The sequence below is a fragment of the Dendronephthya gigantea genome, unplaced genomic scaffold (genome assembly GCF_004324835.1).
Source record: "Dendronephthya gigantea isolate DGI-Jeju-01 unplaced genomic scaffold, DenGig_1.0 000076F, whole genome shotgun sequence".
NCBI classification, from domain to species: Eukaryota; Metazoa; Cnidaria; class Anthozoa; order Malacalcyonacea; family Nephtheidae; genus Dendronephthya; species Dendronephthya gigantea.
This window is the reverse complement of record NW_021163086.1, coordinates 213,945-236,932: the sequence shown is the minus strand read 5'-3', so window position 1 is coordinate 236,932 and position 22,988 is coordinate 213,945. Positions and strand designations below refer to the sequence as shown.

At 36.1% G+C, this 22,988-nt stretch overlaps 3 protein-coding genes across 5 annotated transcripts in view; 1 reads left to right on the top strand and 2 right to left on the bottom strand.

Moving 5' to 3' along the window:
- LOC114531956 (proton-coupled amino acid transporter 1-like) lies at nt 1–9,398 on the bottom strand. Of its 3 annotated transcripts, XM_028553551.1 has the most exons (11): nt 6,763–6,894; nt 5,944–6,026; nt 4,820–4,996; nt 4,580–4,670; nt 4,070–4,158; nt 3,840–3,923; nt 2,963–3,047; nt 2,148–2,423; nt 1,592–1,758; nt 997–1,166; nt 1–574 (listed from the first exon to the last, which is right to left on the bottom strand). In XM_028553551.1, the coding sequence occupies exons 3-11, from the start codon at nt 4,984–4,986 to the stop codon at nt 330–332; spliced, it is 1,374 nt and encodes a 457-aa protein (XP_028409352.1). In that variant the 5' UTR covers nt 4,987–4,996; nt 5,944–6,026; nt 6,763–6,894; the 3' UTR covers nt 1–329. The 3 variants fall into 3 exon arrangements, with proteins under 3 accessions (XP_028409352.1, XP_028409353.1, XP_028409351.1); XM_028553552.1 differs by lacking the exons at nt 5,944–6,026; nt 6,763–6,894 and adding an exon at nt 9,179–9,398; XM_028553550.1 differs by lacking the exon at nt 5,944–6,026.
- A 3,175-nt stretch (nt 9,399–12,573) lies between these two features.
- LOC114531964 lies at nt 12,574–13,724 on the bottom strand. The gene has a single exon (XM_028553558.1). It carries the CDS (start codon nt 13,638–13,640, stop codon nt 12,681–12,683), a length of 960 nt encoding a protein of 319 aa, XP_028409359.1. The 5' UTR covers nt 13,641–13,724; the 3' UTR covers nt 12,574–12,680.
- A 1,858-nt stretch (nt 13,725–15,582) lies between these two features.
- The window catches only part of LOC114531987 (neurobeachin-like), a 46,249-nt gene continuing 38,843 nt past the window's right edge, over nt 15,583–22,988 (top strand). The window contains exons 1-8 of the mRNA XM_028553583.1: nt 15,583–16,445; nt 16,629–16,733; nt 20,253–20,379; nt 20,710–20,810; nt 20,921–21,016; nt 21,298–21,419; nt 21,607–21,745; nt 22,408–22,524. Coding sequence (XP_028409384.1) covers nt 16,134–16,445; nt 16,629–16,733; nt 20,253–20,379; nt 20,710–20,810; nt 20,921–21,016; nt 21,298–21,419; nt 21,607–21,745; nt 22,408–22,524 — 1,119 coding nt within the window. The 5' untranslated portion in view covers nt 15,583–16,133. The remainder of the gene's footprint in view (nt 16,446–16,628; nt 16,734–20,252; nt 20,380–20,709; nt 20,811–20,920; nt 21,017–21,297; nt 21,420–21,606; nt 21,746–22,407; nt 22,525–22,988) is intronic.

Genomic DNA, 22,988 nt, shown 5'->3' with positions numbered 1-22,988 from the left:
TTTAATAAATAATTTCATTTATATACATAAGTACTGTAAACGCTTGGTAGAATCTCGCAGGTTGTCTTTTTCACTATTTATAAGACTAGATTCACTTTCAGGGGCGTAACTGAAACGATAAATGGGGGGGGGGGATATATATCTGCCCGACGGATTTCTATTGTAAGCTATTGTAGCTACTTGCAAAACAAATCCGTCGGGCAGGACTTGATATATTCCCAACAAACCCCCACCCCACCCCGTTTATCGTTCTAGTTACGCCACTGTTCACCTACATAGTGATATTGTTTTCATACTCTCAAAAGCATTTTCAAGCCATCTATGAATGATCAAGATCCCCCCGACTGCACTGTTTTTATAATATTATACACCGCCGTATAGGTTCCAGCGAGGCTTCCTAATATTCCAAACAGGAATATAAAGATGTTTTTAGCATGTACCAGCCATGAAAGGTCGTTATAAAATGTTATTGAGTGGATGGCGACAGGAAAAACGAAGCCCAATGATGACATCGATAGCGCTCCGACCAACGAAATCACGTTGTGTAGTTGTGGAATCGCCGCGGCTAAGCCACCTATAATACAGAAAATAATGGTTGATTTCGTGCCGCCTATTTTAACATTAAAATTACCAATTAATGCATGGTCATCATCTTCTACGATATTAGCAATGGATCACTTCAGATTTTACAAGCTACAGTAGCCTACTCCTCTTAGAATTCTCCTTTTGATCTTAGCACATCGTTCAGATAATTATATACTATTAAACTATAGATAATAAATGATACGGTACTATTTGAAAGGCTTTTATACAACTTTCAATTATGAAGTTGAAAGCAATATTTTCACATAAACCCCTATTTTTTAACCTAGTTGACCTGCTGAGATATATAAATGCAGGGGCAATGACGTCAACGTTTCTCCTTATGATTTGTACGAAGCTGTTCCTTTGGTGGTGATGAGTGCAAGGGGGTTGCACCTTATTTTTAATACTTACATGTTATTAGGACTATGATTATCCTGATAGCTGTGTCTATTATTAAGTGTCGTTTTTCGGGGATCAGTTCGAACAGCGGTGGTTCGATGATTTTTATCGGCACGTAGGCTTGGATGAAAAAGGAAAAGAACACGGAAACGGCCACAGCTAACTTTACTATCGAGAAGAATCTGAAAGAAGAAGGAAAATTTTATTTTCATGCATGGCACCCGTTGGAAGGTGCATGGGGTCTGACAGTTTTGGTTCCCTTCAGGCATTTTCAATTAATATGTTAGGCAAATACATAGCCCAATGTTACTATTACGCTTATGCTTGGTTCCCATTTAGGCGTGAGTGTCGTGCATGAACATGTCAAGGTGGCTGATGCCATAGAATAATGTGTGTGCAGTCAACAATGCCCGATATGAATGAAACAAAGACAAATTAATTACATCTGAACTATTTCTCATCGGTGGACCTGACTTGTTCACGACAATTACCACTAAATGATTCTGCTACAACATGTTTAAGATGAGATCTTTAAGGATTATTATTAAGCTGTTTTCGCGGGTAAAACAAGTAAAATTAAGCATCACATTCAACTTGCTCAACTTACACTGTTCCTGGTAGATTAAGAGTAATGCTTCCCTCACAATCATCCACACATGTAAGATACCCGAAGGTTCCCATAGAGATGTATATTACCATCACTACAGTCATTCCAATTTTTACAACATCAGGAAAATGTTTTGGTTCCTTCATATCGTTTTCCAAAGGAAGTACCTATATACATAACAAGAAGCATCATAGTTTGCAATTGTGCGCGGAATTAGCGAGGAAAGAACGGTTATAAAAAATGGGGGTTGTGGTGGTTGTGTACAGTATACAGTATGCGTTCATTGTATTGTTTGCACCTTAGCGCATATAATTCACACGTATAATTATGCTTGCTTTACAAATAAATTTTGCTTTTCCTTGAACAATTTACATGGCTTTCAAATCGATTTTAAAAATTAAAATTGTACTTCGTCTTTGTAAACGAATTTGTTGCTAAAAAAGAACAGTTTTTGGACCACGGTCAAGACATCGTGAAAAGCCGCCCGCTGCTGCAGCCAATCAGTTTGCAGGGAATAAAAAAATATTGCGCGTGTACAAATAAAAAGTATACTTACTACAGGTATCGCCTCGAATGCAAAAACCGCTACACCAAAGAAAAGGGGAAATACAGACCATCCCACAAAATTCGGCAATTTGCTTGGACTGCCAGTATGCGGGATTAGGTAGACAAATATTGACACAATTGCGAATGCCATAAGACAGTTTGCGCCAGCAGATAACCATGAAAGGGTTGAAAGATTCTTTATCATCATAAAGCAAATAAGAATTGGGCTGAGTATAAGAAGCCATATTTCCACTGAGAGATTCAAAATTTGAAGTTGCTGTAGGACCTATATGAATAGAGTAAAAATTTTAATAATTCGTTTTCTTTTTGGACCAGTTGTTCAAAAACCGGGTAGCTTAATCCTGGGTTAAATGAAATTTTTACATAAATTTTTTTAATCGCTTGTTTATGAAGTTGAACATGTTTTTCCATAAATATTTTCTGGATCAATAGAAGTCCAATTTTGTAAAGTCGTGAAACGAACAGCAGTACAGGAGCACATAAACCGAATCAGCGGAGTAAAATATAATCCAGGGTTAGCGATAACCTAGCTTTGAAAAAACAACCAGCCTCTGGCCCTGGATTAAAAAGAGTATGAAGTAGTTTTGAACAACCGGCCCCAGGATTAAAAAGAGTATGACGTCTACTGAATGGATATTCAAAAATTTTGGAAAGTACATGTAGAGCATGCAACTCATGCAACTGTCTTCTTAAGAATATATATAACAACAAACAATTATAATGGTTAATGTTGTAATCATTCATGTTCCATGCAAACTGAATTAACAAATAGTTAACAAGGAACTCGAAAGATAATTAAATAACCTGTTCGACGTTTTTTGCTACGAAAAGAACATAAACAGTGCAGACGCCAAGTTGTGTTATACAAAGGAAAACGTTGACTGTGAATCTATATGGAAAAAATCTCTGTTATATATAATGGACAAGTGATCTGAAAACGCGGGGAAGGACTAGAACTAGTTGTCAAAATAGAAATCCATTTCTCGATTGAAACAACCTAATATCTTCTGAAACATACTTTATTTCTGTTCGAAATTTATGCCATGCAGCTATAGTTCTCGTAGGTATAAACATAAATACAAAATATTAAGAAGTTTATAAAAAAATACCGAAAAATATAATCGGTAATAGGTTATCTTAAGAACTGGGGAATGGATTTCTATTCGGACAACCATTCAGAGCGCTGATCGCTGCATGATTGGCTAAAATAAAAGCGCGCGAGATCACCTCCATTGCATGTGCACTAGTTGATACTGCATAAGAGTTGCAAAAACCGCCACGGGTATGTGGACATGGAAGAGAATATTTAGAGAAGTCAAATAGAGGATTCCAACTGGAGAAGGTATATTAGGTTGTAGCGAAGGCAGCCTTATCGCAATTTCACGCGTCAATTTCACGCGTCAACCATAAGGTCCTAAGCTATGTAATAATTATGATGTATTAATTAATTATGTGTCGTTTTAAAAATGGCTGAAATTCTTTAAGTCTGGGTGTATTTCATGTGTAAGGCTTCTCTTCGATTGTTTCCTAAGGTAAAATGAATGTACCATTTTCTAGAACACTGCATGCCCCCCCCCCCCGCCCAAAACTGCTTCCGGCGCCGGCAGTTAGCAATTACTGATTAATGTAGCGAAAATTGTCCGGTGTGGATTCGATCTTTGGGTACAGAGTTGATTTATACCTTCCTGCTTTTGCGTGTGTAGGGCTTACTATGCGAAGACACTCTTCTGCCGTTTCCCCATAGTCTAAACATGTTCGTTTTTTTCTACAAATTAAAGAAAGAACATGAACTAATCGGTATACTTTAAAGTTCTGCTGTTGTTTTATATACTGTCGAGTATAAAATTCGAGTAGCGAATTTCCTTATATATAGGAAATTCAGAAGAATATGCAATTGATTTTCTTTCTTACATTCTACAAAGTTCACTCGCGCTTTCCACCAATATCAGCATACAATGTGTCGTGATAATAGCCACGATAAACAAGGATATTGGTCCAACCTATAGTATGTTTGAAATAAATAAAGTGAAACAATAGCATACTTGTGTATCCCAAGAACTGCTCCCACAAAAAAATATCTCGTTTTTGGTAGTGTAAACTGGTACTACTGGCAGTCACGTTGGTCCAAATTAGAATTCTCCCATTCCTGCAGGTTTATATTGCCAGCGGTACAAGATCAGTATGTAAAATGCAAAGCTGTTGCCTGATTCTTCGTCTATGAACCGCTAAAAACTGAGCCTGTTGTACTGGGAGAAAATTTGGTATGCAAACTCGGGAAAAAGTATCCAAAAAGTTAGGCATTGTGGAATAATTGTAGAACTCGCTGTCACATAGAGATGGAACTGACTATAAGTGGTGACAACAACGTCTATATTGTAATGCATAAAAACCCATTGCAGATGACCAACAAGGTGCACTTACCACGATCCCAGCGTTCATAACGGCAGCGGGAAGACCTAGAATACCAGTTCCAATGCCCGCTTTCAAGAAATGCATTAGGCTTTGAAAATTTCTATTGAAAATTAAATTTAAAATCATATGGGGTACAAAGTATCAAGTACCAAGCATCTATACCTTTAAACGTGATCTGAATTTGCTGGATTGCTTAAGCTAAAGGTCTCTGGATGGTAATTGATATATAATTCATTCTGGACAACTCACGTAGTTTTATGGCATTTTTTGTTGATTTCTTTAATATCGTCGATCTCTATGAGTTTCATTTTTCCATTTTGATCAGTCACATAAAGTAAGTGATCATCGCTTTCACTCGTTTCATCCTCCTTTCCTTCCAATTCCATTTCTTCTTCAACCGCTTTCACTGAGGTCATCGCGCGGCAGCTAAACAAAACGTGAATAAAACGTATATATATAGATATATATACATGTGATCACGAAGGTTTTTAAAAGCCCGACCATTTAATGGTACTGCATGAGCGATGCGGTATCCCTGAAAAGTATTCACAACCTTTTTTTCGGGATATTTTCATGCAGTGGAGGTTACCCTACGAGGATTTTTTATCAACTTAGTTTTTTCCTAACTGCAAACTGCATGTCTTCTATATCATCATGCAAACTATAACATCATGCAACCTATATGCGATCTTATGTGCCAAGTCATGCATGCCTTATTATTTTTTATAAGCCGGTATGAATCGGACACTGCGAAAATCGGTCCTCCTCAATCAACGTTCGATTAGTGAACCTGCACCGTCCGTGAGAACGAGAACGAACGAATATGCAATTTCGCTAATGTTTTCATTGAAATTATATGAAAAGCTGATTGATTTGTATATTTACTGAACATGCCGTACAAAAGCGACGAACGAATGAACGAAAAAAATCGTAACTGTAAGGCCGTAAATATGCACAGACAAGTATTAGTATTGAACCGGGTATTAGACATATAAGTGGGAATATGCAATATACATGCATGTAAAAATGATCATGCCCAAACGTTTTGAAGCCAAATTTTACCTCCAGACACGCAAGGGTATGTTGCAAGACATTCTCGCGAGGTTAAGGTTTTCAGTTCAATTACTTTATAGTTTTGACAGAAGTTTTTATCGTATAAACGCAGTGCCCAATTCTGATTTCACTATATCTTTAATATGTTTTAGTGCTTGTATGTTAACGTTGACGATTTTAAGAAACGCAATTCTCCGGTGGGTGAAACGACTGGCCATGAATTCATGGCTTTGTCTTCAAATTTACGGCCGGACTAGCGTCCCAGTACTTTCCAGTCAATGACTGTGTTGGGTTAGCTCGACTGTTTATTTGTATATTACCTTTGGACCTATGTTAACACTTCCCACACTATAGGCTGTACTGCTTTCGTATGCCTCGTTGAGCTTGGCGTTTTATGTTCGCTCTGACGACAGCAGCCAATTTGCATCAAACCACAACAAAGAAAGTTTAACAATAAAATTACAGTTGGTAGTCCTGTGGCTGTGGCTGTTAATATATTTTAAAACTGATACTTTCTTGCAAGGTTTAAATATAATTGAAGCTAAAGATATATAGCCATGTAGAATGAAGATGGAAGCAATAGTATTGATGGGGGACGACTAGCTCACCCCAGCTAATCTCGAAATTGTGAATCAGAGATTTAATGCCACTGACTTCCGTCAATTTTATTTTTTTCGCCTAATCTTAAAGCATATTCAAGGTTTCCTATATATTCCGGCAATTCGGCCGCATCAAAATCATAGCTACGCGAAGTACGTAGTATCACAATAAAGATCAGAATTGGCAATTCAATTTTGTAATTTGATAATACGCCATGATCCCATGATGTGGCGATTGCATGGAACGTTTACTTTTTATCTAACACGCTTCAAATACATTAAGCTCTAGATCTAGCAGTGCGTCAGGTTAAACTCTAGCCTTTTCAAATTTCTTTCAAATCAAAACCAACTCTAAAACGCGAACCGTTTGATTCCTTCCATTTATTTACACAATTATATCGAAATTATTATAGCTACGTGTTATGAACGCCGCGTGAGATATCGCCGGCCTACAATGGTGTTAAAAAAGTATAATTTTCACCGCTCCCTGAAATTTGGCATTGTAGGCAGGCGGTTTGTTAAGAATGTTAATTCACTCACCGCGTTGATGCTTTTTCCCTATAAGTTCAGAAGAGCAGGTAGGGATTTGCATTTGCCGATCAACAGTCGCACTTTGGTCTCAAATCGTTCCTTATAATTTGCAGCTGCTCGCTACTTACGTCAAGTTCTCAACAAAATTAGTATGCTATATACACCCCCGCATTTACCAACTCATGCATATGCTGATTATTATAGAGTTATATGACTTATATCGCTAGCGTAACGCAAACGTGTATTTAACAAATATACCACGAGCTCGAGTCGTATATGAGCTGATAACCATCAGTATATAATTGTTTTATAATATAGCATTTGTTGAGCGACAAAAGTATTACAGAATTCTGTCAATCCCTTCTTTATTTACCTCAGCAAACCGGTCAGCCATTTTGCCTTTTCTTTTTTGCTACCCACCGTTTTGCTACCCACCGTATATGCATGAGCTGATATACGGTGGGTATATCTAGCTTACTTTGAGTCCGACCGAAAAAACATCTTTACTTCAGGTAAACAGAACACAAGCCATTCGAAAACCGGTACTGGCGGTTTGAGATGCAAATTTTTAAAAATCTCATGCGAGTACAAATATAAGAGTGAAATGGCTATGCTGTCTAGTGAGTCCACAGAATTTGAATGAAGTTCAGCAAAAGCAGACGGAACCACAAAACAATTAAAATAGTTATCGCAGAAACAACATACACGGGACAACAAAATTTTATTACTGTGGACACGCGAAGGACGGAAAAATCAATATTTCCTTGCAAAGTCTTCAAATAACCTGCAATCTCTGTGGAATCAAGGAATGTATAGAACAAAGAATGAAGTCGATAAGACCATTCGTCAAACAAAGGATGAGAAATTCTAAAAAATTGTACGCTTGATTGCCTTTTTAGGCTTTTAGAATTAGAATGCGAGTCAAAATAAATTCGCTTGCCTACACTTTTCTGGCGATCCTATGCTTTTTTGATTTATGATATCTTGAAATGAAAGTAGGCCCTGTACCGATGATACAAGTACCCAGTAAGGGGATGGGGGACATATTCACATTTTCGTTATTTACATTATTCATTTCTTAAAAAATTGATTGTTTTTAAGGTCTGTGAACATGACTGATATATGAATATGTCCACCCCACTTACCGATGCTGGTGACGCCACAGCAAGTATAGCGCAACCGTTTTACTGCCAATTGCTACGCCTACGTTATTGATTTATTTATTTATTTGGTGTATAAAATATTTTCACTTTTGAGATATCGATAACTATTCTCTTGCATCGAATTGCGGCGATACGTTTTGACGCCATGTTTCATGGCCTATATAAGGCTATATATATGCATGTATACGACACTACACGAAGATATATGGCATCATTTTACTTATAGTTAAGATTGTTATTTATTGTAAAGCAATCAATCGAATCCTACCGTTGAATAATGGGACCTTAAGCATGTAACATGCTTACTGCATGTAGGACGGCATGCATGCATGCAACGCGACGACGACAGGGCTAAAATACTACTATGAATCAATAAATATGCTACGGTTGTATATTATCAATTGTATCAATTTAATGAGATATAAGCTAGACGTTGAAAACATTGGTTTTAATTTGGAACATATCTGTAGGATCTATTCAATTAAGGTAGCGCTCGATGTGTCCCAAAATTCAGACGTTATTGTACACAGGGCATGAAAACCTGAGATCTGCAGTTGTAGGCAGAACGGTAAACGACATCTAAAAGATCAAAACTCCCAAAAGGTCTTCTTTAAATATTTATCTCTTTTCATTGAGGTATTGAATTTATAGCCGCCGTCGCCCGTCGACGTTGCTGCCCTCTGCGTGCACTAGTGGTCTGGAGTAATGCATGGTATATTTGACAAAATTTGCACACGTTGCGTCTGTGTTCGATTGCCAGGCCAGCTCTATCGTGGGTACTTTGCGCAAGCTATTCCGATGTACAAAGTTCATAATATAATAATTGTGTCTGTTATTATTGTAGCAGAAACTTGCATAAAAAAATGAACGTTTATGATGCGAGAAATTTTCAAACCATTTACTGACATGAACCTAGCTACTATATTTATTTATATTTTCACTATATAAAGCTAATTTACTTAAGGTGTCTCTCTGCATGTGAAACAGTTTACCTAAACAGCTCATAGCTAGCACTTCTGCTTTCAAAACATTTTATATTGAAGTAAGTAGTCACATTAAATAGTGTCGTTTTATATCGTAGCCTATAGTATGAATGCTATTGCACGGCAAGTGCATGTGGAGGATAGTAAATTTTTGTTTATATAAATTATATTGCATTTATATACTGATGATTTTCCGTACTTGAATATAAAGCGCCCGCGTATGGGTTTGATGAATCACGCCTTTAATTTAGATAAACTTAGCTGTTTGTAAGTTCATACCTGTAAGAAGACACTATACGTACACCGTCTCGGGTTTCACGTCAGGTTTAGTTTGATCGGCGATAAGAAACTGTTCTTGCTTTAAAGAATGGTCAAAGTTCATCAACAGATTACATCTGCCGCCAACTTCTTAAAAACTGTTGACGGACTTTAAAAATAATATTCTATATGCAAAAATCGTTCTTTAATCCTGTGAACAAGTCAGATTAGCGTTACTAATAAAGCGACTAACAATGTTATAAATTCACTTTCCATTTCAAATCAATAGTCGTCAGTCTGAAATTCTACTGGTACCTGTTGCATTTTGAATAGGCAACACGTTGTTCAACGTGACCATGGAAACCGTTCTATTCTAGCCCTCGAGAAACAACTATAAAACTTTTTGCCTCGAGCTGCGCTGAAGCAGTCACTTTATCCTTTAATTTTGAAGAATTTTCGTTTCCGACTACTATGGTGAGAAGAATACAGCGAGCCATGTACTGCATGGCCCAGCTGCTGCGTCATGTCTATCGACCATCGTTATAGTAAATATAATGTTTGGTTAATGTTTGATTTAAGATTTTAAATAATATAGCTCTGCTTGGTTATCTATCTTGGTTACATATATATATTCAGGATTACCTAATTCTGTTCAAAAAATCTGTCTCTCACATTCTATACTTCTTTATTACATATCCATACCGATATGCTCGCGCTTGAAAAACTTGTCAATAAAACGTTGTCAATAAGTATTTCTTTTGAAGGGCTGATCCCCAGATCGTACAGAAACAACGATAATATAATTGATTCAAAAAGATAGCTAAGCTCGGTTCTTTTTGCTATCCAATTTTTGCATACTCTTAGAATATACATTCGGCTTCCAGCCTTTGTCAGCAATTAAGCCATCAACTTGCAGGTTCCAGCAACTCGCATTATCCTCAAAAGTATAATGTGCAATGGTTGTAACTTGGAAGCCCTACCACTCAAAATCATCTCCCAAGGTTTTTGATAGATTTAAACTCATTCTGCCTCTCCTTGCCCAATTCTCAATATTCCTCACTTCTATTTCTACGGAATCACAATTTTCCTTTACTGGTGCGCATATAATGTCATATTATTGTCATCGAATTTAACTAACAAATTAATTTCTGGTTTTTCAAGTTTCATGTCGTTGACCATAAGAGAGAATAGAAAAAGTCCAATGACAGTTCCCTGTGCATGGCACTCCTTTGTTGATATCTGATATCTACATATTCTGTTGTTATTTGTCGACTACCACTCTTTATTTGTTTTCTGTTTGCTAAGAAACTTATAATCCAGTTAATGATAATTTAATGATTTATATTCGTTCGTTTAAGTTTTTCAATTACTATATCATGTGGAACCGAATTAAAGGCTTTACCAAAATCGAAAGATCTAACCCTTCAGCATCGACATCAGCATCTTCGTCTAACTATTTTACCCAATGCATGTACTAGCATTGGGCAATGAGGGCTGCGATACTGTATTCGTCCCTTTTTTGTAGGCAAACTGATCATGGCCAATGATTGACCTAGACTGTTCCAGAATTTCTTCTTTAAAAGCAATTTTCTCAAAGCGTCTCATAACGATTTTAAGGTCTGTTCACACGATCCAGTATTGTTGGATCCAATTCACTTCTGATGGATGTTTTATAGCCTTATGTTTTATTGTCTTATGATGTTTATGGGAGGCAAATGCACTGAAGCCAATGCAGTACTGCATGCATGCTTTATCAATAACAGACTATACTCCATACGTCAGAAGTGAATTGGATCCAACAAAATTGGATCGTGTGAACAGAGCTTTATAGTCAATGAGATAGGTCTCAGTTGCATCATGCAATCAGATAATGTAGACTCTTTCTGTATTGGTCTGATATTCGCCAGTTTCCATATGAGGGGAACATATTGTTCATTTAATGAGAGATTTATTACTTTGGTAAGGACAGGTGCAAGGTGGTGAGCGAAGTCTTTCCACAGTCAGTATTGGAGTCCATCCGGGCCAGGTGACGTACGCTTTTTGAGATTGTTAGAGGCTGTGGAGGTGTATATTGAGTGTCCGTATTTACATTTTGAAAGTAAGTGTTAATGATATTTGGATCAATGGAAGAACTATAACGCTGTCAGCTTTTGTACTTCTATCTGTGATTTAATTACCAGAAACTTCCGCCAAAACGTCTGGCTTCTGCCAACCTTTTACCCCTTGCATAAACTTCTTATCAGTTTCATTCGACACTGCACAAACTTGGTTTTCTCAAATGAGTTTATTAATTATTTGCTGATGATCGATATTAGTTCGTCTACTTATTTGTTTATTGCGTATGAGGAGGGAAGCACTCATTGAACATGGATTGTATAAAACAATTTCTTGATTCAGCAGTAAAACTGCTTCCTCAGCATTCTTTGTACTGTAAACATTACTACTCCAATCACAAGCTTTTAATTTGTTTTCCATAGCGATTTTACGGTGGTGCCTAACATCTCTGCATGAAAAAACATGCTTACGTTCAGGTTTCGCTTGTAATCTTGGGGTAGCCATAACTGCGAGATGGTCAGATCTAACCAGATCGGAGTGTTGTCTGAGTGTTTAGTGTTATATTCACCTGAGGGTGAATACAACAGTATGATACGTCAAATTTGACCAGTTAGAAATCAGAATGTAGGATTTATTATATTCATGCACTTGTGCAAAAATACTAATTTCGAATATTAACTCTGTGAACCATATCTTACAACTTAAACAAATTAATTTCACTATTAATTACACTATTAATTTCATCGAATATGCTCGACCTCGCGAAAATAGTAGCTACATGCGAATGATTGACACAAGAGCTTTCAGCTGCCTACGGCATGCACGCTTGTTTTAAGATTATCGCCAGTATTCATAAACCTCACTCACAGTGTGACATAGAAATTTTGTTATTACTGATCTGTTATTACCGAGGTTTGAAAACATTGAAAATCAAGCTAATGTTTGACTTAAAAGTGAAAATACTATGAAGAAGATTGAGCCGGATCTCCCACTCAATGAGTTTGAATGCGAGTTAGCTTCGCTTGGGTTCTTAAGGTACGCAAACTTAACAAGTTTACCTGAACCCACAGTTAACCTAAGAACGACATGTAGTTGGCACTAAAACCATTACTACCGTAATTCGTCACTTAAACTCACTTAAGCATCGGCTTGGAAGAGTAATTAATATTCGCGAATGGCCAATATGATATTTACCCATGCGTTTTTGTGGCAAAAATACATACCTATCCACGTCATACAAATTTTCACATTTTTATCATGCATAATATATAACTCACAACATGGGTTGCATAACAATTTCATTTAATGGATATGAACATACATTATGATACAATTTGTACACCGCATGCATGCATGGGAGTACAACCTTTATCGTCATAGGACTAGCACGTCGATTCTTTTACGTCTACTATACATTCTCGTTATTTAAAGATGAAGTCATTTTTCTACCTCAAAGAGGAAGGTTCGCTCAGTTCGCTCCAACCTGACGTGGCGTTTTTTGCCTAGTGTTCCCACAACACTTCACTTTAAAGCGTTTGTCAATGGTTAAGTATATTATCGGAGTAGTTGCTGCACTAACATGTGCTACAACAAGACAAATAAAATAAACACAGGAATGAAATGAAATAAAATCTATTGCTGTCAATAATGCTGCAACACCAAATGGAATCCAACTGATAGAATAACAGGAAACCATTACCAGTGTTTGCTTTTTAAAGCTTATTGCCTTTATTCTTGATGCATTATGTAAGACCTGTTCAGTTCTCGAAATATGTTCATTTAACTTAGATGTTATTCCAGTAAGAGATTTAATCATTATTACACTTGTTACTGTAATCCAAATACTGACAACCACTATCAAAGAAAAGAAGGACACGATTTCTTCGACTAAAGGAACTTTGTTATTGCCTACTTTACACATGCCAAATCCTTTTGTATCAGCGACAAGAAAACCTGATTGTGCTGTTGGAACAAGCACCAGAGATAGCACCCAACTACCTACGACGATCTTTAACGACAAGGCCAGAGTAAGTAATCTGTTTCCAGGGTATTTAATGACATTCTCGTACATATTGTAACACAAAGCAGCCATTGACGTAAGGTTGTTGAAAAGCGAGATGAAATTGGCTGCATGATAAAAAATACAGTATGTTTTAGCATGAGGCATGGTATTTCCTCTCCCCAGTGCTTCACCAGGCAAGCTACCTAGCATTGAAAGAATATTAGCAGCTACAATGTTCACTAAAAACAGTTTGTCACTTCTTAATCCGGACGCTAATTTCTTCAAGACGAGATAAAGAAAGACAAGGTTAGTGGTTAACCCGACGAAAAAGACATGCCAGGCAAAAATTTCTGTTACGGTCGAAATATAGGAAGAACATTCGTATTTATGTGTTACGGTCGCATTTCTTTCACTTGTGTTCGCCATTAGTAGTTCTACACTCCCTACGACTTAGAAAAACGACGCCAAAATTTATAGTGTCCTCATTATGTAAAAAATGTCTTTGTTGAAAGGCCGACTAAGAAATAGATAAAAGGTGATTATCATCACAGATAATGAGAATATCTAATTATTGGTGAAGGTTGCATTTACCTTCTCAAACTCTTGAACTTATTTATTTTAAAGGTCGTCCTTTATAACCTTGAACTCAATTCGTGCGCGTTATAGAGGATTTGTTGTTGCTTAGGCTCGTAAACTTTGAAAAGAAAACTTTCAGAATACCCAAGGTAAAACATGAACAGTGGAAGGCCCGCAGGAGAAAGAAATTACTTACTTTTTCATTTTTAGACGGCTATCATGGCTGACTCCATTAATTCCCATCGCGCTCAAAGTCCAAGGTTTAAAGTTCAAAGCTCCTTTATTAAAATTTTAAAATCAAATCAGCTGTCCCATCTCAAACCTAAACGCCAATTACCAGTATTGCATGATATTAATACAAACTAGGATTCTTTTGTGAGCGTTAGCTGCACAAAAGTTTGAAATTAACTCAGCAGGTGAACGTAAGAAGTAGCATTTTTACAATATTTGAAGTTTCCCATTTTAAGAAAACTTAATCTCGTGTACTGTACGACTACCCAAAAACAATTCTCAAGCATATTTTGAAGGTTCTCTCCATGCATATACATGCAGGGTGTATAAAAAAGGCAACCACTGAATATTATTTTTAATATTCGCTTTGTGAGCTACACAATTAAAAGTACTACTGCACAATTGTGCTCAATATCAATGTTAAGTGGTTGTCTGTTTTAAATATGCGCTGTATTTGAAATGTACACAGCACCTGGATATCCATTCAATTTAATTTATTTATCATGAGCTACTTTGAAATACAGCTCATTTATACAATAATTTTGCAATGTTGCGAGGAGTAAGAGCAGTTTTCCAACAGGCTAAATTTTCAATCGAACTTTCTTTTCCCGTAGTGGATTCCGAAATGAAGCGAAAATTCAGGTTACTAATCACAAATAACTTAATTTTTAGTTTCAAAAATAGGTTGATACCCATCATCCAATGCTCGCCCAACAATTAGGACTCAATGTAAGACGCATTTGTATATTAGCTGTACATGACTACATGTGTATAGAGTCTGCAAAACGAAATCGAACCGGATTTTAATGTGTGTTAATGGAATCAGAAGAAATACCGGTTATTTCGGTTATCAACAATGCCCTTTTAATCTGACAATGGCTAAAAGTTACCAAATAATTGTGTGTTAAAAATGGCCAGTTGAAAACCACATCCTTCCATGCACCGCCATGAGAATTAAATACGCATTCTATTGTCCTAATGGTACAAACTAATGAATCCATCGTTAATTTTTATTTTCAAAGGTATTCCATCATTTTCTGCTGCGATAGAAAGCTAGAGCGGAATTACCGTGTCTACTATCAGTTAAAAAAACCTCTTTTTTTTGAGACATTGACATAAAACAGCGAAATATTCTTACATTAGGCAAACTCGTAACATTGAGTTCTTGTTACCATATATTGATTGGGAAAGCGCTAAATAAGGCTTGCTGTAAAGAATGTGAAGATTTGCAACTTGAGTGCTACAGCTGTGGTATTTTCCCAGACAAGTGAAGAGAAATCATGTGAAAAATTCTTGGCAAGGAAACAACAAACCGCAACTACTAACACCGTTTGTTCATAATTACAAGTTCTACGAAATAGGGCCTTCACTGCTTCACTCCTCGTTACATGACTTTATGCGCTAAATGTAATCTCTAAAATACTTTACTGTTTTGGCACAAGGTAGGCGAGAGTGGGGGTAGTAGCTGAGGGGCGAAATACGCAGGCCCTGAAGCTCGGAAAGGACAGGGCTCGGAGTGCTAAAAGATGGTGCTTAGAAAACCTACGCTTTTGGCAACAGGGTCAGAATTTGAATGCCCTGTATTTTTTTCAAAAATTTTATAAAGACGCTAAAACACGTTCAAGCATGTTCAAGCGCTTCTCTAAGTTGGTTAATGGGAGGATGTTTGTGCTTAGATGAGGATAAGATTCGAGTTTAAATCCGTTCAAATAACAGTTAATACTACCATGGATAATGTAATCACAGTTAGTATAATAATGGATAATAAAGTCTTTTAACTATCCATGGTATTACAAAAATCGTAACCGGAGACTGCGTTTAGGATTAGCGGCCAATCAATCACAGACATCGAATTACTAGCTATATCTTGAACAACCGAACAAGTTCAAAGGATTGGATCAGGAATGCTAAAAATATACCAATTTAATCAGCAATTGCCAAGAGGGTTAGAATTAGAACTGGCAGCTAAGATTAGGGCTGGAATTACCGCAGGGTTTTGGTTGTTCTGGTTATCATTAGATTAGGCCCTGATCAGTGCCCTGATTGATTAGGCTTGGAAACAGTGCTTGGAAATCGAACGAATGTGATGGACAAATATGACAACGTGGGGGAATGGGGCAAGTTAGGTTTTGTCACTTTTGTACTTTGTTTTGGTGTGATGGCAATATGGCGGATGTTGTAGAGGACGCCACGAAAACTGTAGCAGAACCCAGTTCTGAGCAACATGAAGCCGAGGTAAAAACGTTCGAAGAAGCCCAGGCAGACGACAATACGATTGCCGATGAAGTGGCAAATGCTTCGAGCAACGATCCGTCGTTGGATGCGAGGGCACAACTTGCCAATTTAATATCACTTGTACATAGTATTGAATCAAGTACTGGCGAACCAGACCACAAGAAAGTTATATATGAAGTCTTTGGAACGGTACGTTAACATTTCTATGAATGTTATCATCCTTGCGGACAGACACGATAACTATAGATTCGGAAATCATATAGATCCTTTTAAATGATTAAAAGTTAGCTTACGATCCTGTTATCACCGACCCAAGATGGTAAAAAACGGTAATAGTCTTATTTAGTATTCTTCTAATTGCTACACTTTTAGCTCGTTCGTGGGTATTTCGACCTCGAGACAAATTTTACCATCAAGAACTCTCCCAATTTGTTAATTCTGCTGGAATTGTTTCAATACTGCGATGCTTCCTTATCGGTGAGTGTGCTATAATATGCTTGAATGAGCATTGATCTCAAGTGTCTCAATTTATCGGTTGTACTTTGTCACAAAACAAAATGTATTTTTTATTTTTGTCCTAACAATATACTACTCCGCGGTTGTTCGCATCTATTAAATGCTACAGTTCGTAAGCATCAGACTTTTATTGCTTCTAAATCCCTGTTGCATTTTATAAAACAATCAATGCACTCCACGAACATGCAAAGCAATTTACGAACATGCAATCTAAAATTGCAATCCACGTACAGAATGAAATAGCCTAAAATAGGGACCAGTCGTGCTATAAGCATCCATTTTTAGACATGGAAAAAAATATTAGGCATAATGTGAAATTTTTGTTTTGAATATATATGCTGCCTGTCAATTTAAATAAAGTGTGACAGGCAGGTGTTATGTTATATGATTCAGGCTAATTTGATAAGATAGGTCAGTTTTCTTTAATAACAGAATTGCATGGCTAATTTTAAATAATGAATAAGTTGCAATAAGCAGTAATGCTGATCTTTTTGAGAAATTTACCAGGTAACTTACCAGGTTGTATTATATAGTGTGTATGCCTAATTAATCGATATCCCATTATGCGAATATGTTTGAGATCAACTCTCAATTTTGGAAATTGTAGATTTTTGTCAAAATAGCTGAAATAAAGGTGACAGGATTTATCAATATTATACTTTTGCTAAGACAATAAGGAATCAATATATAAGGCTACACTAAAGAGGAGCCTTATTATGAATGCTGATTAGTTGTTTGGAATTACATACAGCGAATACATTGTTGTAAATATATATAATAGTGTTAATTCATAGTAACAATATGATATACAAAGTAACTTTGCTGAATGAAAATTATTGGTGCAGTATGCTACGTATACCATATACCATACTATATATATTCTTGTGTTTCCCTGTTAGGGTTGGATTTGTGAGGTATTCTAATTCTATAATTGCTCCCTTTAAACAAAGCTTAGCTTCCATTAGATCCATCAAACCATGTTAAACAATGGTAGAAATAGCCAGGTTCAGATTTGACTTACCACTACCACACCATTGGTTCACATACTTATCATGCTCATGATTGCATGTTTAGTGTGAATTGTTTAAGTTGTTTAATTTGTTCTTAATGCCACATATTTGCATGGTTAAAATAATTTTATTATTTTATTATTTCCAAAATTGGCAGTGAGTTGGTAATATTGAGTGAGTTGCTATACACCTGAAATTTTCATATTCATTTGAGTGATTTGACAAAGTAATACATCATCTTGTTTTGTGAAAGCTTAAGCCTTTTGGTTTTTTTTGGAATAGTTCGTGGAGCTCTATTAACACTGGAATTTTTTTCAACATCCATTCTATGGAAATATGCTACACCCCATAGTGTTTCCCTACTATTATAGTACCTATGGAAATGGTAATTAGCATGGATGTTATATGGATATATTTCCAGTGTAATTTATAACTGGGTTTATTTTCAAAGCTACAAACTCTCATATAGCCACAAAGTCTTCGCACAACGTTTGCTCCGAATGGTTTCCCATACTTGATATAAGAACACAAGGTGCCTAACTATGACTATGTTTTGTTTGTTGTAACAACATCCAACTTGCATTGAATGAATTCCACTCATCCGTTAACTGCGGACATTTCAAAATTTTACCAATCACTTAAATATTTCTCATATCTTCTACTTAATTTCATTATTTCAACACGATCTTTCTAACAAGCAAACAGGATGTGGATGAAAAGTCCAGACAACCTACAAAACAATTACGCCTTATGCATATCACAGAGGGTACATGCAGTATGATTTACAACTTGTCATTCCCTTGGGATTGCTTGAACGCTTGTTGTTTTGAGTTGACCACTGACCAGAATTGTAAGGAAATAGGGCTCACAACGTGCATCGGTGTCAATCTCGCAACCATAACGAAAATATCTTCCACCCCGTTGCAAAACATTATTAGAAATACTTTAAAAACTCTTACTTTATCAGATCAGATGAAATTTGGAACAAATTTAAAAAACCGAATTAAATTGAGAAAGTCGTTTTCGCTAAAAACTCGTTAAAGATAGGAAATAATTAGATTGGAGTGATATACGTTTGAGGATTGAAAGCAAGCGCAATGGTGATAGTAATGACGAAGTATTGATGAATAGTGAAAGTAATTAACACATAGAGATTACATTTTCAGACTAATTTCACACTCCAGTCTAATTTCATGACATTATTTTAATATGTAGCGCCTGCTAAGAGCGATGCACTTTCATAGACAAAAATCCTTTCAAAAAAAGGCGTCATGCAAGAGTTATATAGCAGATGCTAAACACGATGTCTAGTTGTGATAAGAAAAAACAGTGATAAAGAAATGAATATATCTATTTTATTGACAAAACGTCAGACGAACACTTACAATATTTGAATTTATTACAAAGGAAACGAATTTTAATAATTGATAATGTTGACGTTTCACGTTTAATCAAACTGAATGTTTAAACGGAGTTGCAGCAGCGTCTGTGCAACGGCCCTGTCAATCACATACAGTGAAATTGCTCAAATATCGCATATTTCTTTTTTTTGAACATGTGTAACTCTAGCCGAGCAGTTTTACGAATTAACGTGATAAGTGCAGGAGTGAAATATCGAACATCAAACGTTCGGCGTATGTGTGTTTTATTTTAGAATCAGCATCTACATTAATAGCGTTTAGTCAATATACGTTAGAAATTTTACAGTTTAATATTTTTATACGCACAGTAACAACAGTAACCAATTTTAATTCGGTTACATCAAATTCATTTCTTGGACCAACTTAATAACGTTTGTGTGACATGGTGAAAGCAACCATTTTTCCTTTTTTTTACTGAATAGAATTGATTTGAATTGATTAGAATTGAATTGAGATGAATCTTAGATAACTATATAATTTCAAATTAGTTGTTTTACACGTTGTTCTACGAAAAAAGTGTTATTTTTTCGATGGAAACCAAAACGTTTGTATGAGAAGAACAGAAAAATAATTACTGCTACGTTATGGGGGGGGGGGGGGGGTGTATGTTGATTTAATCATGCTAGCTTGCCGTAAAAACAATTATTTTTAAGAGAATTCATGGTAGGCGTAAGACGAATACTTGAAATTACACTTCCTAATTAGTTCAAGCCATCATCCGGTGCAGTACAATTTGAGATTGAAAGCTTTGAATTTTGAATTTTTTCCAAGCGTGGAGCAAAATAAAAAATTTTAAAGCGAAATCACTATTAATCTCTTATTGTACGAGTGACATACATAATTTGTATGCAAAAAACTTTCGGTAATTTTTGAACAGAAATTGTACTGCATGCATGCAGTAAAGTTAATGAAATAACTGGCCTTCTTTCGACCAATTAGCATCCAGTAATTTAATCATACTAGTCCATGCTCAAGGCGTCTTAAATCATAAAAGAACGGAGGTACCAAAAATGGAGTTTATTCAGAATTTATTTGTCCTGCGATTATAGGTTGAAATTCTTGGTTTTCTCATATCCATCCTGAAGAGAAGCGTCACAAATCTACAAATTTGCACCAGTGTTGGGCTGATTGAGCGGGTTGTTAATCGGTTGCCAAACGAGACTGATATTGTTGCAGGTGAAGTAATGCTCCATGGCTTAATCATGCAACGTTTTTTAGTGTATTCTCCAAAGTATTTTTTTTAGCAAAGGTGATGACATTGACACATTATCCTACTTTTTATCCTTTGGATTGGTCAATCAATTAAGCCCATGATTGGATAGCGAATGCACATTTGTATAAGTGATTTTGTCGGGGGATTTTGGGTTTTTGCACTTTTAACATACTCCAGATACCTGAATACCTAAATAAATATTTAAACTAGAATGCTATCGAACTTAATAGCTTTAAAACTTAGTGTGACTTGTCGATTTTCATTAAAATCGATCTTTTGCAACGTTTCGTTAGATAAGTTCATTGAATTAGTTGGAGTTTTGGCAGCGTATAGTATCACAGTGAAAGAATTGAAAATCCTCTTTGCTGCGTTGAAAGGCGAAAATGGACGATGGGTATGTGTTGTGTTGTGTTGTGTTGCTTTACATTTCGTTGCGTTGCATTGCTATCTTTATTGAAAAGTAGAAAACAAAGCAGTCCTTTTTAAGTTTAGCCTTTCTTTTAGCCTAAACATGCTGCGAGACTACTGCATGTACTCAAGGTTATGCCGGACCGTCGTGGACCAGATGTGTATTTTGATTTCACTGGAAACAACGGAGCAGTGAGTACATTGTTTTATGTGCTAAATTTTACGGATATTTGGCTACCAACATTGTGAAATTATCGTTATAAGAGCGGTCCCTCTATCGTGTATTGTCGTGATATAATTAAAACAGGAACTGTGTATATTCCTGCGCTTAATTGTCTCAAACCTCTCGTATATGCGCATGAGTTCGACCGCGGGTTTGCATGGTAGTGTATTGTTTAATCGAGCTTCGTGGATTACCAATGAAGTCTGCGTTGTGTAATCAAAGCCTTAGTGCACTTTTGTTGTTGTTTTAGGCAATTACTGTACCACCAATTGCAAAGTGGCCTCATCAACCTGGGTTCACATTTTCAACCTGGGTTTGTCTTGACGCTTCTGTAATCACGAATGCCGAGAAGTGTCGGCCTTACTTGTATTGGTAGGTTTATATGATAAAAGATAAATTGCACATGCGTTGTTTGCGATGTAGACAGCACTGCTGCTCTTGATTTACGACCTAAGGTAACCATTTAATGCAATATTCTACAACGGTATTGTGCAACGGTACAGTGAAAAATACAGTACATTAAGTACATTAGTACATTTTTCACTTTTTTATTTAATAGTTTTCGTAACGGAAAAGGCATTGGTTATTCTGCGCACTTCTCTGGTCCCATGCTTGTGATTGAGTCTGCTGTACGCTCAACAAAACGGGAAATACGTTATGTCAGGCATCTTGTTGGGCACCAGTTCCATCCACAAAGGGTTTGTACATTCAAATTTAGTACATATTGCTTATATACAAATGTTCAGATGGCCTGATATCATTGATATGCCTGCTTTTCAGTTTAATTTGAAGGATGTGTTTATAATGAATGATGTTCGTTTGAGCTGCCCACCACACATACAGCATGGGAGCTCTTGGAGCTGATTTGACCTATAGCTAATTCAGCCGATATCATGCCTGTTTCTGTAACCAAATTGTGATGTTTAATATCGTTTTATCATTACTTACTTATCGTTACTATCATTACTTATTCGTTACTATCATTACTTATCGTTTTATCGTTATACTTACTTATCGTTCCTTTTCGTTACTATCATTATACTTATCATTTTATCATTACTAAAAATACATTCGTGCAGAATCTCCTCGCTATTTCAAAACAAGCAAGTCATTTTCTTAACAAGCGAAACCTATACGTTTATATTGTGAAATGATTCAGGAGTCTATACCTAACAATAATATTCAGAAAATTACGTCGTGTATCTTCAAGCAAGCGTTCAGTCATATGCTTTTAATACCGACATCTCAACTTCACCATCATAGAGTGTTTCAATGCAAACTCTCGTTTTAGTGTTTATGCACGCGACCAGTTGTTTATTGGAGCATTTGATAACTGAAACTAAACTTTTCTTTTTTACAGTGGTTTATGCTTACTATTGTCCATACGTACAGTCGTTTTCGGTCAAGTGAAGTGAAATGCTATGTCAATGGTGAACTCGTTTCTGGTGGAGACCTTACCATGGCTCAAATGAACGAGGTGAAATACCTTACATTTTCATCCATTTATAATATAGGTTTCTTTATGGGCGATAGAGAAAAGATATTATACAAATGAAATTCTGTGTAAGATTTCCATATTATCTTCTTTTATCGAAGCAGAAATTTTTTTTATTTTACAGATCAATGTTAAATCAGATCTGGTTTTCGGGTTTAATTTAATTGTTTATTTTAGGAATGGTCAGACCTTTTTTAAATGACTAAAATAGGAAAGATATCTTTAAAATTACTGAAATTCTTTTCGTAAAAATTATTGAAATTCTTGAAAATCTCAAGAATATTTTTGCTTCATATATAAATGCTATCTACAGTATATACAAGTCTTATATTAATCCAAAATCGCTCGTTTAATATATGTTGACGAAATTCACAAAATAAAATTGTAATCACAAATCAACGAAAAAGATATAGATAAGTTGTTTTGTATACACAATACAGCAGTAG